The sequence below is a fragment of the Saccopteryx leptura genome, chromosome 1, assembly GCF_036850995.1.
Source record: "Saccopteryx leptura isolate mSacLep1 chromosome 1, mSacLep1_pri_phased_curated, whole genome shotgun sequence".
In the NCBI taxonomy this organism is placed as follows: domain Eukaryota; kingdom Metazoa; phylum Chordata; class Mammalia; order Chiroptera; family Emballonuridae; genus Saccopteryx; species Saccopteryx leptura.
The window spans coordinates 238,955,763-238,975,343 of NC_089503.1; the positions used below are offsets into that span (position 1 = coordinate 238,955,763).

The 19,581-nt window shown below is 52.5% G+C and overlaps 1 protein-coding gene across 1 annotated transcript in view; it reads right to left on the reverse strand.

Annotated features, from left to right (window-relative positions):
* Nucleotides 1–245: 245 nt before the first annotated feature.
* Nucleotides 246–19,581, reverse strand: part of BLK (BLK proto-oncogene, Src family tyrosine kinase) — a 53,563-nt gene continuing 34,227 nt past the window's right edge. The window contains exons 3-13 of the mRNA XM_066360947.1: nt 18,291–18,342; nt 16,455–16,548; nt 15,381–15,479; nt 13,641–13,744; nt 8,770–8,916; nt 8,178–8,330; nt 7,588–7,767; nt 6,374–6,450; nt 3,440–3,590; nt 1,767–1,898; nt 246–1,054 (exon numbers count right to left, since the gene is read on the reverse strand). Of these exons, the coding sequence (XP_066217044.1) occupies nt 849–1,054; nt 1,767–1,898; nt 3,440–3,590; nt 6,374–6,450; nt 7,588–7,767; nt 8,178–8,330; nt 8,770–8,916; nt 13,641–13,744; nt 15,381–15,479; nt 16,455–16,548; nt 18,291–18,342 (1,395 nt within the window). The 3' untranslated portion in view covers nt 246–848. The remainder of the gene's footprint in view (nt 1,055–1,766; nt 1,899–3,439; nt 3,591–6,373; nt 6,451–7,587; nt 7,768–8,177; nt 8,331–8,769; nt 8,917–13,640; nt 13,745–15,380; nt 15,480–16,454; nt 16,549–18,290; nt 18,343–19,581) is intronic.

Below are 19,581 nucleotides of genomic sequence, written 5' to 3' on the forward strand. Positions count from 1 at the left end.
CAGCAGGGTCATTTAAAATGTGCTGATGGCCGGACAGGGAGAGCAACTATTTCTGAGGTGAGAGCGCCACCTGCTGGCCCTGCTCAAAGGCAATGACAGTTGGCTCCGCGCAGTTGTCCTGGGGCTGGGAAACCCACTGTCATCCGCGAGTCCCTAGCCGCGCCACTCATGCATCCATACGTCATGGTTACAATGACAAGGCTTGTCACCAGTAACGACACGAAAAAGGCCAGATCTCGTGACTTTATTACGGAAACGTCCCGAAGCGCTGGAGTCTACGTCAGGGCTTCCCTTACAGAGCCGACGCTGGTGGACGCTTTTTCCGAGCGGATGTCTGGGAGAACCCAGTTCCGCCTCTGGGTTGGGCACAGGGAGCCTCAGGTAGGAGGGGGTCCTCAGGTGGGAGCACGACCCTCCCGGTCACCTGCGCCAGCACAGGGGAGACTTACATGATTACAAGCACTTAAGAGTGTACCAAACATGTACTATCCGCCAGACACTATCCTTACACCTTACCGCGGCTAACTAGTGTAGTCCTCATGAGGAATATACGAGGTAGGTACTATAACAGAGGAGGAAGCGGAGACACCGAGAGGCTTAGTAACTTGCCCAACGACACACAGAGAAGGATGGGGCTGTGGTTGGATCCAGCTTGGAGGCATGCTGTGGACCACCCTCCAAGCCACCTCTAGTTTCCTCTGAGAACGGGGCGTATAGCCCCTCCCTGCCGCTGCAGCCTGCGTGGGGCTGGAGTAAGAGCCGCGAGGCGAACACGCCGGGTCGGTGCTGCGGTCAGGCCACAGGGGGGCGCCATCCCGGCGGCGTGATGCAGGGATTGCGGAGCCGGGCTATGGCTGCAGCTCGTACTGCCGCTCGGTGGCCGTGTTGAAGTCCTCGAGCACCGACTGCAGGAACTCGAAGGTGGGCCTCTCTTCGGGCCGGCTCCGCCAGCACTGGGCGATGACGCCGCGGTACAGCTCCGGCGGGCACGAGTCCGGGCGCGGCATGCGGTAGCCGCGCTCCAGGCTGCGGATGACCTCCGGGTTGCTCATTCCTGGAGGCAGAAGGGACGCAGAGCGCGGCTGGAGGGCGGCAGGGGCCGGGGAGGCACAGACCACTGCCTCCTCCCCCTCAGGTCACCTGGCTGCCCCTCTGGGGCCACCTTTAAACATCCCTTTATTTACTGTTCATTGCCTGGAGAACCTCTGGAAAAGAGGCTGTAGATTTTCGCCTCAGTGCGGGCAGTGCCCCCGTGGAAGGGACCCTATCTGGCTTGTCTGTGATTACCTGGCACACAGTCAAAATCCATCACTCGCTGGACAGGTGCTCCATGAAAACGGCCCACCCGCTAACTAAGGAGAGAGTGCTCAGCTGCCCAAGCCCTTCTGACACGGGGCTGGGGTTTTACAAGCAGGACTGGATATGCTCAAGGCGGAAAGTCAAGGAAGGGACCCTCTATCCTCAACCGAGAACAAACCAATTGGGAGTAAATCAGTTCAGACCCTGACTTTTACTTAATATCAAGTTTGGTGGCTGATTGATCCCACACTGGAAGAAGGGGTCACTGCTCTGTTGACAAGAGCACTATGGATGAAGGGGGCAGTACCCCTGCCTTCAGACTGGTGTGCTGGGTTTCTGTCCCACCATGGGGACTCCATTCTGACACATACTTGGGCAGCCCCAGGCACAAGGGTGAGACATCTGCCATCACAGCCATCCCAGGACAGCCCGGAACCCACAGGTCACTGCAGGACGACCAAGCCTACCTGGGTAGGGTACCCGCCCGTAAGTGACGATTTCCATCAGGAGGATGCCAAATGACCACACGTCTGCTTTGATGGTGAACACTCCGAAGTGGATGGCCTCTGGGGCAGTCCACTTGATGGGGAACTTGGCCCCTGTGGGAAGAGCCGTGAGCAGCTTTGCGAGGCCATGACCGGCTGGCCCTGTGTCCGCTGCCACGCCCCGCTCTTCCTGCTCCCTTCGCCCCACAACCCTTCACGAGGCTTGGCTTGGCCTACATGACAGACTCAACCAGGGAGCCTCTGAGACCCACTAGGACACATGACCAGGCATGTGCAGACACGGGGCCACAGCACAAAAGGACAGTATGGACACAAATATCATCCCCCTCGCCCTCTGGGTCCTTGCCTAGTGGGCTTCACCGGGCAGCCACCATGTGTTCCCATCTGGACAGTGGTGGCCCTTTCCACCCGTTTCCCATTTTTTTTTTTCTGAAGCTGGAAACGGGGAGAGACAGTCAGACAGACTCCCGCATGCGCCCCACCGGGATCCACCCGGCACGCCCACCAGGGGGCGACGCTCTGCCCCTCTGGCGTCGCTCTGTTGCGACCAGAGCCACTCTAGCGCCTGGGGCAGAGGCCAAGGAGCCATCCCCAGCACCCGGGCCATCCCTGCTCCAATGGAGCCTCTCTGCGGGAGGGGAAGAGAGAGATAGAGAGGAAGGAGAGGGGGAGGGGTGGAGAAGCAGATGGGTGCCTCTCCTGTGTGCCCTGGCCGGGAATCGAACCCGGGACTTCTGCACGCCAGGCCGACGCTCTACCACTGAGCCAACCAGCCAGGGCCCCTTTCCACCTGTTAATAACAGGAACTCATGACTTGGGCAAGTTACTTTAACTTGTCCCTGCCTCAGTTAGTCCTTTGCTGCAAAAGGGGAATGATGACACGTGACTTCCGTACCCCTGAGGGTCACAGTGAGGAGGGAGTTCAAATCCCACTGCCGCACAGAGCCCTGCGGAGGGCCGCGGTCTGGGCATTCACAGCGGACTGTGCCTGCCTTTCTCGGGCTCCCCGCCAGCCTGCAGGTCCCTCAGAGAAGGAGCCATATTGATCTTTCTCCTGCATCCACTGATTAATATGCTCAGCTAATACAGCTTGCTAGCTTGCTTAATAAATGTATGTGACCACTTCAATTCTTTGTGTAAAGAGGATTTTTACTTGAGTTACACTAACAGAGCAAAACCAGAGGGCTCTGTGGAAACCTAATTCAGGTGTGTTTTGCTGCTCATGCTTCAGAGCAGTGTTTCCTAAATTGTGCCCTTTGAAACCCTAGTTCTGTGGGAAGTTAATAGACAATAAGTGGGCTCAAATTAGGTTGGGGGACACCAGGTGAAGCAAACGACACTGTTTCTTTGCTACAGGCCTTCTCAGTGCCTATAATATGCTGCTGTGCATTGGAAATCACCAAGAGGGCTCTGGACGGACTTTGCAGCATCCCCAACCCCTCATCACACAGCCATTCCTCAGAAGGCTACGGGAATGCCGATCTATCTGGGGTAAGGCCAGAATTGTGGGAACCACACATTCTCTGATCTCTTCACACAGGGCTCTGCCACATAGTGATGAGAAGTCCAAGGGGTTTGGGGAGTTGGGGAAGGTAAGGCCCAAGGTCTCCCTTCAGTTGGCAGCCTCTGCTCACCTTCTTGGGCAGTGTATTCATTGTCAATAATCCGGGCCAAGCCAAAGTCGCCGATTTTGCAGCCCAAGGTCTCAGACACCAGGATGTTGGCTGCTCTGAGGTCGCGGTGAATTGAATTCATTTTCTCGATATATGCCATTCCTTCGGCAATCTGAGGGAACATGCCACACAGGGGAGGGCTGCTGGGACCTCCATGCAAGGGCCGAGCCCATCCAGCATCCCCTACACAGCCCCTATTGCGGGGGAAGGAAGACCCTGCCCACCCTCACCACCGGCCTCCTGTAGAAGCATTCTCCATCCTCCACCCTCTCACAGCCTGGAAAGGGAAGGAGTGCTTGGGTGTTTGTTTGTTTGTTTGTTTGTGGGTGTTTCTGGAGAAGGAGCAGGTTCTTAGATGGCTTCAACAACTCCTCGGCTGAATAAGCTAGAAACCTCCGTCCCCTAAAAGCCCAGAAAGGCAGAGATGCTGTCACCAGAGCTCGGGACTCCCTGTACCCGTCACCCACCTCTCCTCTCCTTCCGAGTGTCTGCACGGGAGGAAGGCAGCAGAACGAAGGCAGGAGAAGGGGGGGCGGAGGAAGAAGGGGCAGGAGTGGGAGGAGAGGGTGGGGGAAGGAAGGGATTTCATTTTCTTGGCCAGTTGGAAGCACTGTTTTTGGAGCCGGGTACCCTGGCTTGGAACCGTTGAGCCCTGGCATATTGTTTAAGCACCCTAAAATGTCACTGAACTGGATGGAACATGAGGAAAGGGGTCTCCAAGGCAAGGCACAGAATCACGGTGGGCATTAAATGAGACACGTGGCCAAAACCTAACCCAGCACTACTCCACGGTGGGCCCTCAGGGACGAGGGGCAGAGTCCCAATGGAACCGAGGCAGGATAAGAGGAGGAGACCCCATGTCTGCCCCTATCACCAGTGCTGGGTCGGGAATAGCTGTCTGTGCTACTCATGTGTTCTTTAGCCAAGGAAACTCCCTCAGGTGTCATTCTCTGCAACCCCGCTGATATGTGAAGAAACTGAGGCAGAGAGCAGAAAGCCAGTTTACCTTCTCAGAACTGTGACGGCAAGAAGCCAACGCTGAGATTGATCCCACCTGTCATTCTGCTTTTTATTTGTATGGGTTTACCCATGAATCAATTCCTCCCTCCCTCCCTCCCTCCCTCCCTCCCTCCCTCCCTCCCTCCCTTCCTTCCTTCCTTCCTTCCTTCCTTCCTTCCTTCCTTCCTTCCTTCCTTCCTTCCTTCCTTCCTTCCTTCCTTCCTTCCCTAAATTATTTCATCAACACACATTTACTGGTATGGTACTATGGGATGCTTACTATAAAGCTAAGTACCAAATATCTTACAGATGAACAGCATGTAGCAGTACTCATCCCATTAAAAAATATGTCTTGAGCAGTGCTAGAAATACAAAAAAAAAAAAAAGTTGAGTAGGACCCAGATCTGCTTTTAAGGAGAAGGATTTACTTACTGTGCACGATGCTAATGAGAACCTACGAGCTAAAGGGTCCCTAGCACTTTTCTATCCAGGAAAAATTTACTAGAAACAACATTTGACTTGAATCATGAACACTGAATAGGATTCTTCCAAGTGAGAAGAGAGTCAAGGGCATTCTGGGAAAAGAGGACAGCCGGGCAAAGGCTCATGGGACATTGGGGAGCTGCTGTGTGGCTGCAGGGTAGGACACCTGGGGCCGTGGTTGGAGGGGAGCTCTGCATTTTATCTATAGAGCAGGAAAAGGACCGCCCAGAATGACGTTGTGTGGGAGTGGGAGTGTGTGTGTGCATGTGCATATGCACGCGTGGCGAGGCACTGACCTGACCAGAACATGGTCCAGAAGCTGATCACCTGGGAGGTTCTGAATTTGGGTTTCTTAAGCCTGAGCATCTTGACCACACCTAGGTATAAACTGAGGTGGCTTTGCACATTCTTTGCCCCTGAGTGACCCAAGATTCACTGAGAGGTTAAATACGAGATGGGAGATTGAGAGAAGGAAAGGGAGGTAAGGGGTTCACAGGTTTATCACTCTTCTGTGGTTTCAAACCAGTGACCAGTGCTCACTTTCCGAGACTGTCTCAGCAGCAGCATCCAACCAGTCTGTGGCAAAGGGTGCGCTGACATCAGTTCCTGCATCGATACTAACAGCAGATAAGGCCAGCAGAGGTGGGAGGGGTGGAGGGGGTGAGGGCAGATTTCCTTTCTGTAGCGGATGTGTGTGTGTTTACACATCTCACTGATTGACCACAGAGATTTTCTGCTGAGAGTTCCAGTTTTAACAGACACACACACTTGGGGCCACCAGGTGAGTTTTCCTGCCAGTGAAAGCCCTCAGCTAAAATCTCCAGGGAGGAAAGATCCCTCCTGTCCATATCCCCACCTGCTACAGAAAGCATGTGTGGGCACCATCTGAGGAAGAGATGAGGTCACCACAAAACACTTTCCTACCATGATACATAGAATTCATGCCAACTCTCTGAGTTTTCCACTTCGCCTTCCTTATTGATAGAACCCACCGCATCACCTCATGGCTGTCCAGAATAAAAACTACATTTCCCAAGGTCCCTTGAAGCTAGGTGTGGCCAGGGCACTCTGGCCAGGACCATGCAAGTAGTGGATGACTGCAGGGACATGTCCCTAGAGCAAGGACGGTGGGCTTTCACCCTCCCCCCACTTTACTTCTTCCTGCTGACTGAGAAAAGAACAAGATGGGAAAGCGTGAGCATCCATTCAAGATGACAGGCTAAGACACCCAGTGGGTGAAGAAACCTGGGTCCTTGTGACTTTCACCTACTACTCCACACCGCCCACCTTTAGATGTTTACACATTTAAACCATTATTCCTTTGGGTTTTCTGTCCTTCTCAGCCCAGCCTAAATCAGAGAGATACAACCTCTATAAGTGCCCCCCCCCCCCCCCGCCCCGTAGCTCACAAACCTGGGCTGACATGTCAATCAGTCTTGGGAGGGACAGTCTGCTACCTTCATCTGTCTTCAAGAAATCCAGCAAGCATCCTAACGAAAGAGAAGTGGCAGCTGCACTTCTGTGAATGACCCCTCCCTGGCTCTGCCAGCCTCCTCCAGGTGTGGGCTGCTCACCACCGGGGTGGGAAGTAGGTGGCACTCTGTGAGATGTCGTGCCCACAGAGAAAAAATCCACCCGCAGCATCAGAGTGCCTTCTGCTTTACAGAATTTCAGCCTCAGTCCTCAGAGGACCCCAGGAGGCAGCTAACATGCTCCCAGCTACCCACAGGACATTAGGTTTCAGCCAGGTTCAGGGTCACAAGCCAGGGAGCTGGGAGCAGAATTTGCTGTTCCAATTCTAAGTTTAGTGCTCATTCCTGGCATGACATTTTTGCCCCCACACCCTTTGTTGTAGAGATTGTGTCTCTGAGCACAAGAATGGAGAGACCTGTCTGTCTCCTGGGGTTTGGTGCAGGGGACAAATGCAGCTCCTCCATGGCACCTAAAAGCTGGCAGGGACACTCACCTGAGGTGTGGCTAGGAGGTGAACGGGGGAGCCGTTGGGCCCCCAGGTCAGTGTAGTGCCACCTTCATGGCAACATTTAAGAAAGTGGATTAGCATGGCAGTGTGTGGTTGGTCAGCGTCACAGGACGGGTGAGAAGGTGATCAAAGATTGAGGCCCAAACCCAGGCCAGCTGTCTCATCAGAGCACGGCCACACTGTGGGCCTCTGAGGCCACCTCACCCAACCTCTATTTTCACTGTGGTAAATGTTCATCTGGATATAAAAGTTCCCATGGCTGGGAAGTGGTAGACCTGGGACTGGAACCCTCTCCGGATGCCCAGCCTACTGCTCTTTTGACTTTGCCATGCTCTGTCTTTCTGAGCAGGTGTCAAGCAGTGCTGGGTACAGAAGACATACTCTAAGTGCTCTTGAACTGAGGACACGGCTCTCCTGTCTTTTTCTCACCTTCCTCCCCTTCCCGCCCTCATGCATGTGGGACAACTTAGATAAATAGGACGTTGGCTAATCAATCTAGCCCATGGCTCAGTGATCCCAGCACAGTCCCCTGGCCAGACAAACCCACAGCAGCAGATGGGCCTCTGCCTTCTCAGCCCCTGAGTCTGTACCCTCCCAGCCTCTCCCTGCCTCTGTCTGAGGGACGCAGGCCCCCACAGGGCACCACCTCTGGCCATGAACTCCGTCACGATGTAAATGGGCTCCTTGGTGACTACAGCATAGAGACGAACCAGCCTTTCATGCTGGAGGGTTTTCATCAGGTTGGCCTCATCCAGGAAGGCCTCCGGAGACATGGTTCCCTCCTTCAAGGTCTTAACGGCCACCTTCACGTTGTTTTTGTAATAACCTGAGCCAGGAGAGAGGGGTTGGTAGGGGAGAGAATGAAGAAGCCATTCAGAAGACCCAGAGGTTGTGGGAGGTGATCCCTTAGCCCAAACCTACATAAGCTTCCAGGAGCCATCCCTATGCTGGGGTGGGCAATGGGGGAGTGAGGCTCGAGCCACCCCCTTAGGGAAAGGTCCTGGGTTCGAATGCACAGCTCCTGAGGGTGATGGATAGGCCAGCTTATTGCTCGATGCCAGACTGTCTCAGCCTGCCTCAGGCAGTTGAGGAACAGTGTTCTATGGGTATCATAGCCTCTGTCCCTTTTCCCTCACAAGACTTTCTGGGGAAGAAGGGTGCACCAGGCAAGTCCTGAACAGTCTGTTCTTTAGGTCACAAGGCAGGGGAGAAGCTCCCGCCACACCACACACTCACCCATCCAGACTTCGCCAAACTGCCCAGACCCGAGTTTCCTGACCAGCTTGAGAGACTGCCGGGGGATTTCCCATTCGTCCTGGGCCCAGGGGTTCTGAGGAGCCAGGCTCAAACAGGGTTGGGTCAACTTCCGGCATAAGCCATCCCCTTTCTCTGCAGTAGGGAAGAAGGGATGGGGTTACCAGAGCAGCCAGACTCACATCTCTCCCCGGAGAGCCGTAACTTTCCCAGCTGTGCCCCCACCTTCTTCACTAGCCCCACCCCACCCCAAGTGCACGTACGCTCATGTGCACACCACACACACACACACACACACACACACACACACAGTTCGCTCTTTGCAATTGTTTTGCATAAAGCAAGGTATGCTATCATTGACCTCTCTCTAAGACTGAAAACACTTGTTACTCTCCAAGTTGTTGAATGTGGATCCAGTAAAAGGGGTCAGGTACATAGACTTTGAATCACTATGTTGCCTGTTGTCAACTCTAAGAGAGTACCGATGATTCCCAGGCTCAAGATCTTAGCAACAGAGAGGTTCAGGGCTGCTCTGGCACAAGCCCCCCCCTTCCCCACCAGACACCCCTCTTACTGGAGTAGTGCTGCACCAAAGCCTGGAGAGTGGGGAAGGTGATTCGGGGGGAGATGTAATAGCCCCCTTCATCCAGGGAGCGGATCTTGTAATGTTTGACCACCTCCCCCTGGGGGGTCGCGTCCTTCACAGACAGGGAAAAGGCACCTGGGGAGTTGATAGAGACACACGTGTAAGAAGTAAGGTACAGAGAGGGAAGAATGGATTGGGATTTGGGCTTTATTTCAATGTCTTGGGGAAAAGTTTCCTGAATTCTGCTCTCCATTCTGACCACTTCCATCTAACTACCTTCTCCTCCTCTCAAACGCAACCCCCTGGAAGCCTTCCTGATCCGCTTCACCTGGCGCTGGTCTTGGTGTTCCTCCTCCCAGGGTCTCCCAAGCTCAGCCGGGGGACCACAGAGCCCTGCAGCAGGCAGGACATTTTCAGGAATCACGATGGCATTCAGAGGCTCTTTGCCATGGAATATTGGAGAAATGCAAAGCTGTTGGAGGGACTAAAAAGCTCACTTATTCATTCATTTCGGCAGAAAAGGCTGACTCTACTCCTGCCTGCAACACCAGACCTTGTCCTCAAGCACCCCTGTCCAGGGAGAAGAGCACACCAGCTATTTCCCAGGGGTTCTGCTCACAATGTTCACATGTCTGTGTGTTTTGTCTTTACGTTAATGTTTGCCTGCAGGTACGGGCTAGGGGATGCCAGAGATTAGGAGCAAGTTAAGGAGGCAAGAGCTTCCAGTTGAAAATTCCTTCCCATACACTTGATGTTTTCATAAAAGGCCACTGTCCAGATCTCTAGGTCCATGCACCCCTCTTACTTGGGAGATGAGAAAGCTGGGCCCCAAAGAGGAATGACACTTGCCCCAGGTCACTCTGCTAGTTAAACAGCAGGCTCGGGGGCCTGTGGGCCCTGCCCGAGGGCGCGCCTGCCGCAAGCAGTACCACCCGACCCCACCAGGTGTCAGGCTCAGACACCTCTTTTTCTGGGTGTGGACCCTAGATTTTTGCTCTACTGTTTGTCTTCAGGCATCTTTCCTTGCCTCTCAGACCATCACTCTATCGCAACCCCCTTCTCGACTCCCATCTCCCTTAACCATTGTGCCTCCCTTATCACCTATTTGGCAAAAAGATGCCGAGAGGCCATGCGCCCCCCCCCCCCCCCCCCCGGGGACTTGCCCTGGCCACAGCCCACACCACGGCAACAATCCCAGCTGCAGCCCGCTGCAGCCCGATGTTGCAAATCGTCTCCCCCACCTCGCGCTGGGTAGGTGCAACTCTGTCCCAGTATTTAAGGGACCGGAGAGTGGCTCTAGTGAGTTCATTCGTCCTTTCACCCCTGGAGTGAGGAAAAAGGAGTTTTTCTCCTCATTTCCTCTGCTGCATCTTGCATGCAGGGACTTGCGATAAACCAAGGAGACCTGCTGTCTTTCACACAGAGTCATTGCCCAAGCTCTTGATTTAAGGTCCCTCACTTACCCAGGCTCATCCAAGGGCCTGTCTCTGATATCTTTTTACAATTTGGTATTCTTCTTAAAGGGGACCTCAAAATCCTGTGAGGCCCAGGTTCAAAAAATCAGAACTCCCTGCTTCAAAATCTGGACACCCTCCCTGCCTTGCCTCTGGGCTGTGCTGGTCACGCAGGCTGCACTCCCAGAAACTGAGATTTCTTAACCCTGGAAGGACCATATGATTTTGGACTGGGAAATTAATTTATCCACACACGGATATCACTAAAATGAGGCATGAGAAGCTAAGGGATGTTCTGGAGGCCACAGGGGGCTAGAACCCACTCCCCCTGCTCCTGAGTTCCTTCCCTGCCTTGCAGCCACTGGTGTGGCTTCAGATGCAAGCAGAGGGGTCTTGCTTTGGAGTTCTGAGGAGCATGTGTGCATGTTTGTATAGGTGTGTCTCGGTGTATGTGTGGGGGCTGATGATGCCTGGGCAGTCCCACAGCCCCAGCTCTGTCTGGCCAGTGCCCGTCTTGGGCTGGCTTCTCACGGTAGGCAAGGACAAGAGGAGGTACCCCAGCCTTAGAGAACTCCTCCTTCCTCTAGGCTGAGGTCAGGAGTCCCTTTCCCTCCAGAGAGCACCTTAGCCATAGGCAATGATAAAAACATCATTTCCAGGGTGACATGACCTGATATCTGGGACTTGTTTCAAAGTAATGGGGATATACATGAAACAAGATTGGCTGAGTTGATCATGGTAGAAGCCAGGTGTTAGGTACAAGGGGTTCCATTTGTACTAGTCTCTCTACTTCTCTGTGTGTTTAAAATATTCCACACAAGAATATAACATAAATGTTTTACTCTTGGGCATAGCTGCTCTGCCATTAAGATGGAGTAGTGGCAGGAGTAGGTTTACAGTTGTGAGTATGTGAAACACAGTTTATTCTTGTATTATTATTTATTAATTGTTGTATTATTTTTATACGAATAATTGTACCCTACTTTTGCCCCACTCTGTGTGTGTGTGTGCGCGCACGCGCGTGTGCGCATGTGTGTACATGTGTAAAATTGAATGCATCCATTGGTGCGTTTCAGGAAATTCTGCACAGAGCACTCCAACTTATCAATGCAGCCCCCTCCTCAACCCTGGTCTTGACTTTTTGAGGGACAGTGAGGCGGAGAGCTTCCCTGAGCCTCACCATGTGTCAGAGCAGCTCTCTTTGTCCAGCTTTTGCTGCTCTGGTGTTTCCACTCACTGCAGATCTCAAGCCATGAATGGAGCTGAAGGACAAGCCAAGCCTCTGTCCGTTCCCACTGTGCCAGCCATAGGGAACCAAACCGCAGTCCAGCCACCCTCCTCCCCTCCCCTGAGGCTGCTGTCATCCCCTCTTCTCCAGTTAAAATTTGGCTCTAACACGTCCCTACATGCAGGGCCCTGATACACAAAGGCTTTCTACACACTGCTGGGGCTGCTGCCCTCCATATCCCAGGCAAAGTCAGCTGACACATCTTAGATCTGGTGAAGCTATTTGGGGCTCCTTTGATAGTTTGGGCTCTGACACTTGTTCACTGTTAGCCTTGAGTGAATCACTTTCTCCCTCAGAGACTCGTTTTCCTCATCTTTCAAATGGGGGTTTTGACTCAGTATCTCAAAAATAAACCACTAGCGTCAAACATGTACCAGGAATCATATAATAATAAGGTTCATAGCAGCATGTTCATAATAGTCCCAAACTAGAAACAATCCCGAGTCTACCAACATCAGAATAGCAAAATAACTTATGGAATATTCATATAATGAATTCTGTATAGCAATGAAAGTGAACAGACTATTGCCATACTCAACGACATGGTTGAATCTGTTATAGGCTGAACTGTGTGCCCCCCAATTCCTATGTCTAAGTCTTAACCCTCAGTATATCAGAATGTGATTATATTTGGACATGAGGCCTTCAAAGTGCTGATTACATTAAAGTGAGATCATTAGAGTGGACCTTAATCAAATATGACCGGTGTCCTTATAAATAGAAGAGATTAGGATATGGACACGCCCAGAGGGAAGACCATATGAAGACACAGGGAGAAGACGGCCATCTACCAGCCAAAGAGGGAGCCCTCAGCAGAAACCAGCCCTGCAGACACCTTCATCTCAAACCTTCAGCTTCCAAAACTGAGAGAAAATACATCTCTGATGTCACAGCCCTGTTTCTGATGCTTTGTTACAGCAGACATAGCAAATTCATATATAGACCAAGCTGTTCTAATGCCAGTGGACTTGGAGTTGTTTCTAGTTTGGGGCTATTATAAACATGCTGCCATGAACCTTATTATTATTGCTTCCCCATACACGTTTGACACTAGTCATCCATCCTTGAGATACTGAGTAAATATTCCCATTTGAAATATGAGGAAACTGAGTCTCTGAGGGAGGAAGTGACTCACTCAAGGTTAACAGTTAACAAACTCACGATGTTGAGTGAAAGAAACAAGAGACACAAAAATAAAAATGGTGTGATTCCATGTGCTTAAAGCTGAAACCCAGACAAAACGTCAGTGCAGTACTAAAACCATACAGCAGAGCAAGGAAGGATTTTCTTGAAAGTCAGGATAGCCATCACCTCTCTGGGGTGTAAGAAAGTTGAATCAGAAAGGGGCATAAGTGGAGGAGTGAGAGGGGCTCAGGACTTCTGGAAAGTTCTCTCCAGTACACATGTTTTTATTGACTCTCTGTAATTATGCATTTATTTATAACTTATGCAATTTTTATGTGTTCTATATTTTATAACAAAAAAGAACTTTAAGAAGGAAAGGGGAGGAAACTATGAAAGGATGAGAGACGGCCCCGTGGCCAGAGGGTGAACTCAGAAAGGTTTTGCTTAGTGAGTTCGGATCCCTAAGTCCCCTGGTTCTCCACAATCACCACCCCCTTCTTTTCTTTGCAGCCGCAGGTCATTCCACAAATGAATGCTACCTCCCAGGCTCCTGTAAGTGCCTGAGGTCACAGTCTCCAACTGAGATGATTTTTAAGGGCTCTTTCTGCTCCCAGGATTCCAGAATGTGTTCCTGGATTACCTGCCCGCTTCTGACCCCTCCAGCCTCAGTGCTCTTGCTGACCTGGAGACAACACAGACCAGCCTGGGGTGGGACCAGATCTTCTAATGCCCATCCTACCAGAGTCTGGGTGCGTTTCTAGCCTGGGTGATGAGAAAACTGTTTGTGGCTGCAGCCTCAACTTCCACTGCTGGGCTCTCGCTGGGCTGCCCAGGCAGGGTCTGAACTGGGACGGAGACCCGGGTTTGGAGGCTGCCAGGTTCTTCTGGTGGGCATCTCCCCTACCCGCTGCCCAGTGCACTGTGGCAGCCAGGCTTCAGGTGGGGGATGCCCGGAGCGGCACAGGGAGGGAAGGGCTGCCGTCCACACTCACCTTTGTTGGTTTCGCTCTCTCTGATAAGAAAGGAGCCCGCCTTATTGATTGGAGCCAGAAGCTGCCTCTCAGCATCTCTCCGGCTAATCGATCTACAGAACCACCTGGAAAAGGACAAAAGCAGGCAAGCCTCAGACAGTAAGTAGCCTTGCTCCTTGGAACAGTCTTATCCGAACCTCTCTCCTCAGCTGTGCCTCCCCCCCCCCCACCCGTCCCCCAGGAAATACAGTACGCATTCCTGTTCCCGAGTTAACCCTGAGCCCACACTCCTCCCAGCTTGCTCTACGAAACATCTCTCCGTGTCTGTACCCCTTTTCTTCCCACTTCTGGACTTACTGCTTTCTTGAAACAAAAACATTATACGGGCACCCTTTGTTAATTTTGCTCTAGGAAAAGGCTCCCGACCTGCTACTCCCGAGCACACTCTCCCCAGGGCAGGTCTCTGAAATAGACTCCCAGGGCACGCTCCCCTGAGCATGGACTGGTCAGTGCGGAAGTGCCCAGGAGTCCCAATGTGCTGGTCCAGGGAAGGGCACAGGACTGGGAGCGCGGGACAAGGAACCTTCCAAGGGCCACCATTGCTGCACGGGGACAAGTGAGGTCACTAACCCGGTCCCCGCACTTTGCTCATGAGTTTGACAGACTCCAAGCTCCTCCAAGGGCAGAACCACATCTTACTCATTTTCATATATATATATATATATATATATATATATATATATATATATATATATATTTTTTTTTTTTTTTTTTTTTTTTTGCATTTTTCTGAAGCTGGAAACAGGGAGAGACAGTCAGACAGACTCCCGCATGCGCCCGACAGGGATCCACCCGGCACGCCCACCATGGGGCGGCGCTCTGCCCACCAGGGGGCGATGCTCTGCCCATCCTGGGCTTCGCCATGTTGCGACCAGAGCCACTCTAGCGCCTGGGGCAGAGGCCACAGAGCCATCCCCAGCACCCGGGCCATCTTTGCTCCAATGGAGCCTTGGCTGCGGGAGGGGAAGAGAGAGACAGAGAGGAAGGCGCGGCGGAGGGGTGGAGAAGCAAATGGGCGCTTCTCCTATGTGCCCTGGCCGGGAATCAAACCCGGGTCCTCTGCACGCTAGGCCGACGCTCTACCGCTGAGCCAACCGGCCAGGGCCACATCTTACTCATTTTACAGCCTCCCTAATCTTTGGACAGAGCTGGGTCCCATTTGCTTAATGCTTATTGTCTGAGGGAATTAATGGCCAAGGCCCGTCACAGACCTTCTTGGTGCTCTTCGAAAGTGGGCTGTGAATATGCTGCTCCTCTCTAATCCGATTCTGAATGAGGCCACCATCCTGGGAGTCCCCCCCCCCCCCCATATCCAAGCCCGAGTCTTGCCCACTGGAGGCACTGGAGGAAGTGTTGCTGATCACAGCGCCTTCTTGTTAGCTTGGAAGGCCATGGGACATTGGGGACATTTCTGTCCAGGTAAGCCAGGAAAGGGACGATTCTCATATTATAGATGGGAAGAGTGAGGTGCTCACAGAGGAGCGACTCCTTCCTCATCACGCAGCAATTAAGACGTCGTCTGGGACAGGAGACAAGGCTTCCCCAAGAGTTCCAGCCCCCTAGCCCTTCCCTGCTCCCTCCGTGCCGGGTGCACACGGGCTCATTGCTCACCACTGCCGGGCTACACCCTGCTCAGCATCCCGCAGAGCAGATGCAGCAAGTGTGCCTCTGCTTTGAGGGGCCTTCCATCTGTCCACCTACTTTTCTACTTCCAGGGTTTCTACTCGGGCCACAAAGTTGCTGGGCACGTAGCCTTCTCTTCCCGTGATGAGAGACTTGGCCAACCACCAGTCTCCAGATCTAAGGGAAGAAGGAAAAATGAACATGAGATAGTGGCTCAGACGGGCTCTCTCTGGGCAGCTCATAGCCCTGTATGGCATGGTCTCATCCCTGCGAGGCCGATGATTCACAGAGGCAGACAGCCTGGCACACGACAGGGAACCAAGGCTAGTTACTCTGTGACTCGGGGACTGTCTGGGTTATTTCTAACTCACTGGTGCTCCTGGTCCAGGGGAGGCAAGGGGGGTGGTACAAGCTCCCAGGGACAGTTTGTCCAGACAGCCTGACCAACCCACCAGGACCCCGGTCTCATAGTGAGCAGCCTTCCTCTTGATTAATGGACTTCTTTACAATGCAGTGGGCGAGTTGGGACTTTACAGGAAAGACAAAAACAGGAGGATTGCTGATGAAAGGAGGAACGGGCCAGCCCATGGATGGTCAGACAGTCAGGGTTTTAGCTCAAGGTCATGGCAGAACTTCAAGAACAAAAGCGGGCCTTCAGGACTCCACAGGACAATCCAGGTGTCTGAGAGCAGACTCTGGAGGAGTTTCTGAGAGGGAACGGTGAACATAAACGGTAGCTGATTTTATAAGTACAGTCCTGTGCGAGGTCTCATCTGGCAAGGGAGACAGATATGGACACAACTGCCTCCAACACAGAGCTGTGATGGAGCAGCTGGGCAAGCACTGTGGGTGTCAGGAGGGCTGCATGGAGGGGGTGACATTAAAGGAGGGCTTTGAAGGAAGAGTAGGATTTTGACAGCAGACCAGAAGTCACCCCACCAGGAAGGCTTTGGGAAGGCAGGTGGAAGGAAGAGGGCGGGGTCAAGTTTAAGGAAGTGCTGGGTCACTGGGCTTGGGGCTGGGCAGTGGAGAAAATATCCTGGGGGCCACTGCAGGGAGTGTGGGGGGCGGAGGAGGTGGCGGGTGGACGGGAGTTCTGTGATAAGAAGCTGCAGGGACCTCTGACCACCAGACAGCATTTGGGAAACTTACTCTTTCAGGATCTGCAGCTTCTCCCCTTTCAGCAACTGCAGGTCACGGTCATTCACTGCCACATAGTCATACAGTGCCACCACGAAATGCTCTTCTAGAGGGAACAAGGAAGAGAGGGCTACGGCTCAGGCCCCCTGGGCGGATGCCAGGGACTGGTGTAAGCCTGTGCTACGAGCCATCGTCCAGTTACTAAGAGGGCCAGGAAAAGGCAAGGACAGAGGGGAGCTATGGTGAGCCTTATCACTCACTGATGCAGAAGAAATTTCTGTCTGGCAGACTGGCCTCCTGTCCTTGATGCTGGGAACAAGGACATACTGCCCCTCTGAGCCTAGCATGTCTTGCCTTCTGGACCCCACATGGAAACCCTTAGTCCGAGACAGGGCTATTGTGTAAGGGAATTGATAGCCCAGAGGTCTGGGGAGATCAGCTGCATGGAACTGATGGCCACAGACCCAGTTTGGAAACCAGTGTTGGCCGACCCCTTGTCTCCTGGAGGCATATGAGCTTTTCCTCTCTTCCGCCTCTTCACCTGTCCCTTCCAGCCTCTATTCCACAGGGAGCAGTGGTCTTGGGACATGGCAACTGTAGCTCAGATCTGTAGCCATGCCCAGGGCCTCATCATTGTGCTCCTGGCTGGCAGTTCCCCTACTGGCTGGTAGTCTCCAGGATGGAGGTGGGGCGAGGGTTCCGGAGCTTGGCATGGCCTCTTTCGAACGACACTGCTAGCAACGAGGGCTTCTCTGCACAGCTCTGGGTAGCCAAGACGCATCTGGAGAAGTTACCTGGAGACCACCTATCTTTCCTGGGAGGAGACGACTCAGCTTTGTCACTAATGCTTGGAATGACCTTGGACAAGTCACCTTCATTTGGTGGGAAGAGGGGTTGGAATAGGCGTTGGAGGCCCGTCAGGTTCTGCGATTCAAATTCTTGTACTAAAAGCAGTGAGTTTATTTCCTTCCCTTGGGCTTCTTTTCTGGAGCTGTGATGGCCCCTGATGCTAATTAATTGTGATCTCCAACAAGATAAGAGACACCAGGTGAAGTCACTAACTGGGTTTCAGGCCTTGCTCATGAGTTTGACAGGCTCTGAGCTCTTGCAGGGGGGCCACGCCTTACACAGCAACCCCAGTCCTTGGACAGAGCTGGGCTCTGGGTCCTGTTTGCTCAGTGCCTACTGTGTGAGTGATTAACCACCGAGCCCTGGCCTGTGAAGGCTGCCCCACTGCTGCTGTGTGGAAGTGACTTAGGAAGATGCTGGGTGTTCTGCTCTGTTGTCTGCTAATTCATAACGAGGCCACCATCCTGTGAGCCCCTCCTGGGATCTGAGCCCCCGACCCAGGAAGGACAAGGTCATTTGCTGTGTCACCTCCACAGTCGTGCAAGTGTGGTATGTATGGGTGGTTAGAAGGCCAGCAGGGGCCTTTGGAAAGTGGGCTGGGAAAGTGGGGAACAAGATGATCATTCTGCCCGGGCCGACCAAGGACTCAGGGGGAGAACACTGACCGTGGGTCCTCACCCTCTGAGGTTGGGAGTCAGGTCTCTAAAAGCCTGGGTTTAATGACACTGTTGTATTCACTGTAACTCGTCTTGTTGTGCTCACTTATACTTGGTAAACTTTTTAAAGAAATACTGACAGGGGCACTATAGGAACTGGCACAGGGCGCCTGGAGAGGCCCCCAAGGGCAGGTGAAGCTGGCTTTCCTCTCTGACCCTAGCGGGCCTGTGTCCCTTCCTCTCCGGGAAGCTGCTCCCAACTGGTCCCTCGTTCTGCCTGCAAGAAGCTGGGCCTGGGGAGGTGGCCTGTGGGGCCTCAGCTTGCAAAGCAGCCCCTTCTTACCTTGATCCGGGTGCGAGTGGGGAGGCACAGGGGCCAGATGCTTAAACACGACCTGAAGTGGAAATACAGGAATTAGTTCAATACCCCGGGGCGGGGTGGGGCCCGCTGGGTGGTGGCTGAGACTGCCGCGAGGAGGGCTCTGTTGGCACCAGAGTTCATGCAGGTAAATTCTACTCCCCAGGGACCAGGGCCATGTTGAACAACCCCTGGAACACTTGTTATGTGTGTCCTGACCATATACTCGTTCAGAGGAGAGGTATGCAGGGGAGCTCCAGCTTTGCAAGAGGCAGCTATGGAATGGGGGCGGGGAGGGAACACCCAATCACCTGGCTCAAAATGGTGAAGTTGCAAAAGGGTATTTGTTCTCAAGGAAAATTATTTTTTAAATGTATTTCCCTAAAACTCAATGAGTATATTCCTAGATATATACCTTCTAGAGAAACTTTTGCCTATGTGTACCAGGAAACATGTACAAGACTACTCCCAGCAGAAATACCTAACAATACATACATACTAATTACATAAAAATTATTAATGCATAGAACCCACCCTTATGACCAATGACCAAAGAATAGATAAGCTGGGGTGTGATCATGCAATGACATCCCACGGAGCTGTGGCGACCCATGAGCTGCAGCCCCTGCAGCCCCGTGGCTGAAGCTCGCGGTGAGAAGCATAGCTCTGAACCCAACTCTCAGAAGAACACATGCTGCTGGACTCATTCGATGTAAAGTTCACAATGTGCAAAATTTAAATAGCGTTTCGGAATATATGCATATGAGGTGACACAGAAAAGCAAAACTAAGGAATGCTAAGCACAGTCAGAATGGTGGGGCCTGGGGCCTGGGGCCTGGGGCCAGGGGCCAGGGGCCAGGGGGACAGACCGAGGGACAGCAGAGATCTTCAGTGGGACGAGCCGCTTTCTGCTTCTGAAGGTGAGAAGGGCTGCACTAGGTGTTCATCTTATTCTCCTTCGTTCAACCTGGCGTACGTGTTATAAATAATCTTTTTTTGTATTCCATATTTATAAATATTAAACCCAATTTTGAAGTAGCCTTTCATAAAATGGTGTGTATAGTATGGCTCTGTTGAAAATATAAACACATCACTAACACGTAGGAAAAGGGTCTGGAGGCAGGAGGTCTGCAACATTACTCCAGGTATCATTGGGTAGTGAGGTTATGAGAATTTACAGTATTTTTCCATAATTAATCTGTATTATGGGACTCTTTTAAAAGTTAAGAGCCTTCCAGGCTTTACTACTTACTAGCATATAACTTTGAAGAAATTA